Below are 9,216 nucleotides of genomic sequence, written 5' to 3' on the forward strand. Positions count from 1 at the left end.
CTGAGTTCAAATTCTGGACTTGTAGTCTATTGTCTTTCCTGTTTGGGCTGTAGTTCTTCTGACTGTACAGTTATTTTTAATATTTCTTTTATTGACCATCGGTTGTGTGCGTGACTAGATAATGAAGAGTGAGATGTCACCGGCCCTCCTATCTGGGGCGAGGACAAGCAGCCACAACTGAGATCTAAGCTGAGGACCAAGAAGTGTTGGAAATTTTTTTGAGGAGCATCTGTGCCTGATCTGATCCAGATGACCAAGAAGTTAGGGGGCTAGCAAGACAGTTCAGTATTACAAGAGGTACTGTTCTTGCAGAGGACCCGTTTGACTCTCTGCATCCATATTGAGCAGTTTCCAGTCTCCCTAGCCCCAGCTCCAAGGAATTCAGTGCCCTCTTCTGGCCCCCATGAGCATTTGAGTCAATATGCAAATATCACCCCCTCCATGTACACTTAGATTTAAAAATCTATTTTAAAGAAGAAAACACAGCAGCAGCTGGGGGCAGAGTGTGGACAAAGCTCCAGGCAAAGGAAACAACAAAGGCAGAACCCTGAGGTTAGAAAACTAACAGAGAAGCTGCCACATGGAATGAAAGGTGAGGGGGCCGGGAGGACCTGGAATGGGTAGAAGTTAGAATCAGTTTCTAAGGAGCTGGAAGTGTTGATCGCAGGCTGGCTTATGGGTCTTCTAAGAGCCATTGAACATCTAGACGGAACGTCAAGCTCAGATTTCTGTTTGCTCAGGGTCAGTCTAAATTAGACATTGAACTTTGCCTTAGGTCAGCCGATAAGAATGGGCAGCCTGACAAAGGAGACCTGGGGTTCATCTGACCGGCCTGTCACTCATTCTTAGAGAAGGCAAATAATTCATTCTAAGCGGCTGACGCTGGACTGGGGTCTTTTTTTTTTTTAATCTCCTCTTCAAGACTCCCCAAAATCCTGGGCAAAATCAGCTCTCAGCAACTCTCAAGTCTGCTTCTGATCAAACAACCCGCTAAAGTGTGCACACAGACACACACACAAGATGGGGGGGGGGGAGGAGAGAAAGAGAAAGAACATAAATTGTCTTCAGTGTTGCAAAAGGATGTGTTCATTGAACTTTCTATCCTGGGACCTGAGAAAAGTTGAGCCCCTACTTAAATACCCATGACTATTAAGAACCATAGTAAGACTTGGAGACCAGACATTGCAAACATGTACTGGAGGGGGAGTGACCCAGTCAAGAGGCTCCCATGGAGAGCAGGCAGGGCAGAGGGCTTGACTCTGAATTGACACATCGAATCCCTTTTTAATTAACACGCAAAACTGAGAAAGCAAGTTTAGAAGTTGGAAAGTAACTCAATCTTTGTAAAAACAAAAGACGATAAAATACAGTTGTCCCAATATTTGGGTAGTTTAGACACCCTCGGCAATTCTGGGAAGCAGGGAAATTAGTTCAGCCTTGGCTGGATCATTTCGCATTTGGTTGAAACATCGTGATCCAGTAAGGAAGCCCTCATAGATGATGGAAACACAGTGATGAGACAGGCTTTTCAAGGAAGAAATGTGATCTTGCCGAGTGCTTGATGAAACTGGGACAGACAACTAGAAAGAGGTGGTCAAGAGGCCAGAACCGAGTTTACCTGCTTATTAGTTCTGTGACCCTGCCAAGGCCACTTACTCTCTCGGACCTTGTGTGTCCATAGCGAAGTTACAAAAGTAACAAAGGTTTCTATGTTGCACAAGGTCCTTTAGCAACCGTGTGTCGAGACTACATTTAAGGGAATCCCGGCAAACATCAGGCCTGCCTTTTCCTGGATGGGTGACTGAGATAAGCTTTAGACCCCTAAACTTTGACTTGCTCATGTGGAACACGAGGCTGCTGAACGCCTGGACTGAACAATCCAGGCAAAGCAAACCTGAGAACCGTGTCTCTTACATGAAAGTGTCCCACAATCCATGGTCTTTCTCTTCATCACGATGTGACTACAAACTTACTAGTTTCTCAGTGCACATAACTGAAAGATAGTGCTATGTTTAGCAGGATATGATTCCACTGGTTGATAAATATTGAAAGAAAAACATAAGCAGAAGACAGAGGACAGAGGTGGTAAAGCACGTGGTCCCTCTTTAAATGGCGGATCTAAAGATAGGGACCTGTGAGGACTCAAGGTCTCAACAGCCTTGCTCACAGGATTAACTCGTGCCGGCCTAGCTAAGAGATGGTCATATAGATTTTTTTATTTTTTTAGGTGAAAAACACTAGCAATGATCAATGACCTCCTGTCAGGTGGGAATAAGGTGTCTGGGAAGTGACTGAGAGTCAGTGATAATTCAGATCTTATCTAACATCTCCAAGGAGGGGCAGAGTAATCTCTAGTTAATAGAATCTGTAGAGACACTCTGCAACCCTCCAGGGAGTCTCTCTAGAGAGGAGGAATCCTAGAAATTATGCAAAGAATCTCAAAAACCATTCACTCACTTCTTCCAAAAAACATTTGTTCCCTGCCTCAGGCCTTTGTGCTCTGTGTTTTCTCAGCCCAGTGAGGGACAAAGCAGCAAATCCCTACACCACAGAGAAAGGAGGGCAGAGGCTGAGGAGCTCAACCCAGGGGTTAGAGAAACAGACCTCAAGGACTGCTCAGAGCTAGACTGAGAGTGCAGATGGACAGCTGCCCACTAGGTGGAGGTCTCCCCAAGGACCCAGACACAAAACTGCAAGCCACTGAGTTTGCACAAGCCAGGGCAAAGATGCTCAGCTTCCTCAAGTACAGAGACCCTTTGAAATACAAGTTGCACACCAGTCTTTATCATAAAAGCTTGCTTTCTTGGGCTGGAGAGAGCTCACCAGCTGATAGTGCTTGCTGCTCTTCCAGAGGACCAGGTTTGGTTCCTAGCACCCAAATTAGGCAGCCCACAGCCAGATGTACCTCCAGCTCCACTGATGATTGCAGCCTCTGTGAGCCACCCCACATTCATAGCATAGATACAGGTACATATTCACATAAATAAAAATTTTCAAAATTTAATTATCTTCTAAAAATGTCTTTCCCCACAAATTAATAATAATTTTATAACTGTTTTAAATGGGCCTGTGTCTTATTAATCCCAACCATATCCCTTGAATATTTTAATCCCACTGTACATATCTGTTTAATATTTTCCTTTGAAGAAATTTATTCCATCTATGTGCAAAATATTTTTTAAATTCTAAACCCATCTTTGCATATGTATGGATTGATAACCTCCTTACACTGACTGTTTTCACACACACACACACACACACACACCTGCCCTTGGGGCTACGACTGAGACTAGAGAAGTAGCTGGAGCCAGCATTGTAGGGGAGAGTGGAAGGTGGCAGGCAGTGCGATGACAATGACCATGTGTAACCAGGTGGCACACAGACAGGACAGGAGGCAGCTTCTGAGCCACAACAATAGGGATGAGGGCAGAAATCAGCAGACATGGCAATCATTAAAGACAGAATGGGTTTGACTTTGTGACCCTGGCTGCCCCAGGAGACCCTGGCTTTCTGGCTTGTGTGACTGGGTAAGTAGTGCGGTCACAGGTGTTTTTAAAAGCAGAAGCATGGAGCTTGAATTGGACCGTGTGACTTCGGGGCTTCTGTGGACTGCTAAGTCGACATATGAGTCAGGAGAAGGGCCGGAGGCAGAGATTCAGCATCAGGAAGCAACATGTGAATAGTGATCAAATTCACCAGTGTTGGGGACACACCCTAAAAGGAGCACAGGTCCTAAGAAGCATCTGGGAACAAAACATAGGATGGGGCTCGTCATCTGAGTGGCAGGTAAGAAAGGAATGATCCCTATCAACAAGAACCAGCATGGAAGATGGAGGAGAAGCAGTCATGGGAGCCGCAGGGGAGAAGGGCTCTGCAGAAAGGAGCTATGAGAAAGTCAGTTCTGCAGAGGAGCCAGAACGGCCAGGACCAGAGGTGTGGCCACAGCAACAAGAAAGAGAATAACAAGAACACCTCCTGCTTGCCTGGCTCTTTGTGCCTCCAAAGTTTGTCCATGCTTCTTAGTTCATCTCATCCACACTATAGCTGGGGAATATTCTTACAGGCGCAGAGGCAGAAGGGCGGTGCAGTTGAGGGGTTTGACAGTCAGCTCCTACGTTAGTGATCCAGCTCCTAAAATTAGAGATTTCAGCCCAGGGTCTTGTCCATGCTCCCCAGTTCTCCCTGTGCCCCACAATGAGGAGACTCGGAGGGGCTGATACAGAGAAGCTACTTGTTTGTAGTACAGATGGTGGACCATTTGCTTATCAAACTTTATTCTGCGCTTCCCAGAACCCAACGACATCAGTACTCCGGTAGCATCTGAATGTAAAGTGTGTTATCTAATTTCTTGTATCTAATTCTACATCTAAGAGAGAGCACTGAGATTTACAGGGAGGTGACATGCATTCGTACATGCTTCAGAAAGCTAATTTATGTTATTAGACATCTGGTTGTTGGATACTCACATCACCTGAAATAGAATAAGAAAATAGGCCACAAAGATATAACCTGTCTGAGACTTCTTTTGCATCTGCACCCTCCCCCCTGCTTTACCTGGCTTACCGTTCTAACAGGTAGACTGTCTTCACAGTGAGGAAGTAAAGGCGTCCTGACATTTGGAATCAAAAGCATCTTAATATATTTGATGAAGTCAATACTGGCCTTTGGGTCTGTCCTCCCACTCCCACACCATCCAGAGGCTGGCCTGACTATTCAACCGGGGTCTCCTGCTTGCTTATTCACCCCAACAAGAGAGTGGGCTGTTCCCTCTGCTCTGACGGCGCTACTCAACCTAATTCAACCCATGCAGGACCAGGCCTGGAGCTCTTGACTGTTCCACTCTTCACTGGAAGCAGCTTACCACACTTCTATCTCAGGAATCCATTGCTCTATCAGGCATGGGTCTGATTATCTCTCTCTAAACTTGTTGGTCATTTGTAATGCAGAAGGAACAGTGAACAGAGGTCTCTATATCTCTTGATAATGTTATGGTCTGTTAGTTCAAATGACATCACACAGAGTTGGCACCATGAAGTTTGAACAAGGACCAAGACAGCTGTCACCGGGCAATGCTGATTGATTGTCTGAAAGTGACTTGCAACCTTATTTCCAGGTGACAACCCGATTTGGATTTTTCTGCTGACCCATAAACCTGAACTTCTACGTAGGATGCAAGTATCAGGAATGGCTGGGGGCTGTTGAGATTCTGTGCCTTAAGTCAGTGATGGTTGCTGTTTCCCTCCCCTTCAGCCTAGATGTGCCGTTTGTCTTTTCTAAGTTTGCTATGGATACAGTCCCTTTTCTATGAGCTGCAAATGTCCAGTTACCCAAAAAGAATAAAAATGAACAGGGGAAGTGAGTTGTGGTCACAGATGCCCACATTACCACCTTTTTGTTGGTGTTGCTACAGCGGAAATATCTGTAAATACTAAATATGAAACTCACTCTTAGACTTGAAACATTGGAGCTTATCTTTGTTGCTTTCAGAGTAACTCTAAACAAGTGACATGCCAATTTTCTTACCTGTCAAAGACATTAATAAAAGATGCAAGTATGTGATAATGGGTCCTCTATTTCCCCTGCTGTAGGTCAGTGCAGCTCAATGGACAGCCCTTAGTGATGGTGGACGACGGGACCCTTCCAGAACTGAAGCCCCGCCCCCTACGAGCTGGCCGGACACTGGTCATCCCTCCAGTCACCATGGGCTTTTATGTGGTCAAGAATGTCAATGCTTTGGCCTGCCGCTATCGGTAAACCACCCTCTGCTTTAGAGCTGCTGGTGGGCCTGCTGGACTGCTTTTCTTCTCTCCCCCCTGTAGCGCCCTTAGTCCTCAGCCTCCCTCCCATTTTGCTGGAGTCAACATAGACTTTCTAAAGAGACTAAACGTCATAGTGTGAGCTTAGCCTAGGTAGGTGGCATCCATCCCTAAGGAAAATGTAGACACCCTCTGTTCCTGTGCAAAGAGAATGGTGTGTGTCTGTTGACACACACCTCACAGGCTGGCAGCATCTTCCAGAGCAGTGTTTCCAAACAGCTCTGCCTGTAGTCCTGATCCCACAGCAATGCAACTGCAAACCCCAAGCTCTAGCCTACGCTGCTGCTGCCCTCAGCAAAGGACGATGAAGGAAAAAGCAAGGGGGAGCTGCAAACCCAATCCTCCCCTAACTCCTCCTATGTTTCCTGCTGCTGCCTTGGGTTTCCTGACACCTCTCTTCCCATGGGGAAGCAAATGGGTGAGTCAGCTCTGGCCTGCTGGGTGAGCTGTTTATATAATTTCCTGGCTGATGTATGAGTGTGTGCATCTGGGTTTCTGACAATGGCATCCATCACTGGCTATTCCTCTGGGAAGCGGGTGCTTCACAAGTAGAATTACAGTCAGACTCCGAAGTCTGTAAGGTTCTATTCCTCTGTGAATCTAGGTTCCCTCAGGCTTGGAATGGGAGTCAGGTAACAATATTCATTGAGTGGAGAGCAATGTATTAGGCTCCACCAAAAGAAATCATCATTCTTTATGTTGCCAGGAGGGAGAGAATTGTAGTACAAAGAAAAAGCGCATGGCAACATCAAGTGCATACACATGTGCTCACAAGCATGCGCATGCGCGCACGCACAAACATACCAATTTACACCTTGCCCTCAAACTGAAAGGATTTCAAAGACTCAAGACAGTAAGTCTTTAGTTGTTAGATTGACCCAGACCATGTAGAAGAAGGAGGCGTGAATCAAAGTCATTGTAAGCATAGCTGAACCTTTCTGCCTCCTCCCACATAGCTGAGTCTCAGTGGCATTTACTAGGGAGGAAAACCCCTCTGGTCCTCAAAGATGATCAGATCCATCGTACCCCAGGTGCATGCACCTAAGCATGGTACAAAGTTTTCAGGTAACTCCACTGAAGGACGGGGAATTGATCTGAGAGCAGAGCTGGCAATGATAGGCCTTCCGAGTGGGGCAGGCAAAGGACCGACTTACGGCCTGTGACTGACTTTTATTTGGCTACGGGAAATGGGATCTTTGGAAACAAGCTGCAGTGCAGTGATTTCTGCAGACAGGACTGACCTCAGGACAGATGACAAGAATGGTGCTGCTTTTAAGGAGGAAGGGGATCCTTGACACTCTCCTGGGTGTCAGAAAAGTCAGTGGCACCGTTTTGATGTGAACAGACAGGCCTGGGGAAGAAGTTGAGGCCCGTCACTGTGGGAAGCAGTGAGGGCATTCCTGAGGTGCCTGAAGAATAAGGATTTGGTTCAGTTTGCAAAGTGAGAGACAAGAGGAAAGTTAGACTAACAAGGTGCCCAACGCTTTTCAGCTTGGAGAGCGGGAAGCCGCCTATATTAGTCTGCCTATAAGGGAGACAGTGGCACCGGATTTTGATGTGCTTACTTTCAGTACAGGAGGAGCATCACACGGCAGGTACATTAGGGCAAGAAGACTGAGGACAGGCTGGACCCGTCAGTGGTCAGCTGGGAAGCATCTGGAGATGGTGGCCCATGAGTCTTCTCACCCAGCAAGGCTCCCAAGGAGCTTCCCTTCCCAGGCACCTTCCCTGGAAACTGCAGAACAGAGAGGTGTGCTGACGCTGACGGTAGAGAGGAAGGAAAAGAAGAGAGACACGTGTGGGCTAAAGTCAGGGAGTGTGGGAAAGGAAAGGAGACAGACAGATGGGTTTTCCTTGAACACGTATCAAAATCTCTTCTAAGTACCTGTCTGAGGGCAACCGCATGGACCCTGATAACAGCAAGGTAACCAGAGGCCCCCGAGTGCCAGGCCCTGGGCTAGTTTGCTTTCATACATAGAAGCCCCACGCTAAAGTCACGCCTGCCATCCCCATGCACCTGGGAGGCATGGGAAGGGTCCTTACACCGCCCAGCATCACCCAGTGGAATGCGTGTGTTTGAAGAATAATCCAGAATCTGCCTACTTAGTCACCAAACTCAGTGGCCTTTCATGTCACAGACTCGGCCCTCATCTGGTAGACTCTGCTTGCCCAGGATAGCCAAGACTTCCAGAGCCCGGAGCAAACCCATTCTCTGTAAATAGGTACTGATTCTTCACCAAGCTTTGCAGAATGTAGGTTGTCTTGCTGCTTTTGTCTTTCTCTGTGAATTAAATGCTGCACCCAAGAGGTTGAAGTTTTGTTTGTTTTTGAGCTAATGAAGGGGGAAGAGGGAAGCGCGGGAGTTTGTCCCCAGAGCCTTGCAGTTCTAACTGTCTCAGGGAAGGAGGATTTGCATTACTCACAGGCCACCAAGACACTCACTAGAACATCACACTCCATGGCAGTTCTGCTTCTGGGCATCTGTCTTGGTGCCCTGGGGACGGGTGGGAGGAACAGTCATTTAAACCAGTGATGTTGCTCTTGGCTCTTTGCTCTGCTCTTCCTAGGGACTCTGCCTTTGCATTCACCCCCCAGAGACAATCTCTGGTAAACACAGCTTCAAGTCCCACAGCAGGAGTGTAGGTGAGGTGGGCAGCTGGAAAAGGAGTAAAGCAATCCTCCGCCAGCTTCTCTGGGTCAGTTTTCCTTCCTCAAGCAAGATATGGCAGATCATGAAAGACTTAAGAGCCCTTCTTTTTAAACCAAAGAATGGGCTTGTGGAAATGCGTATTGAAAGAGTAATCACGCATAATGAGAAGTCTGTGCCTTTTGTTGAGATGGTTTTCTGCTCCTCTTGCCTCTAGGAATGATTTTCTTTCTCATTTCTTATCACAAAGCCTCAGAATAAATTCTCATTGTTATTGAGAGAGAAAGTCCCCATTTTTCTAATGCCCTGCAGAAAGCTGCCACTGTGGGATATTAGTATTATCTCTAGCTAGAGAAAGGCTTGAAATATCAGACTCAAGCGGCTGTGAGACTAAAAACCGGGGGCTCCCAAACCAGGATTCCTTCTGCAGTCTTCCCCTTCCTGCACACTTAGGGTGGACTCAAACCCCGTACTCTCGTGCAGGACAAGGGTAGCTGATAGGTTCGGCCTGAAGACTCTCCACCCCCTTCCAGCATCGGGGGTGAGCACTGGGGTACCAGGGCTGTTAACCACTGGACCACAGCCGGCAGATTCTGGGTCAGACCAGCATCCTCATCGAGTGTGCTGTAAGCACAGAGACTCGGCTACAGGCTGTGCCTTGCAAGCCATGGAGAATGGCTTCCTTTCTGAAAACAGAAGGTCAGTGCTCGACCTCTGGAAAAGTAAGGACAAGCCAGGCAGATCCCTGTGATG

General features: G+C 47.2%; 1 protein-coding gene across 2 annotated transcripts in view; it reads left to right on the top strand.

The window, feature by feature from the left end:
* The window catches only part of Hpse2 (heparanase 2 (inactive)), a 602,385-nt gene extending 594,255 nt beyond the window's left edge, over positions 1-8,130 (top strand). For both annotated transcript variants that reach the window (XM_085693954.2, XM_085693952.2), the window contains one exon: positions 5,589-8,130. In XM_085693954.2, coding sequence (XP_085550080.1) covers positions 5,589-5,754 — 166 coding nt within the window. In that variant the 3' untranslated portion in view covers positions 5,755-8,130. The remainder of the gene's footprint in view (positions 1-5,588) is intronic.
* The last annotated feature ends 1,086 nt before the right edge of the window (positions 8,131-9,216 follow it).

This window comes from Myodes glareolus, chromosome 7, assembly GCF_982192425.1.
Source record: "Myodes glareolus chromosome 7, mMyoGla1.1, whole genome shotgun sequence".
Lineage (NCBI taxonomy): Eukaryota > Metazoa > Chordata > Mammalia > Rodentia > Cricetidae > Myodes > Myodes glareolus.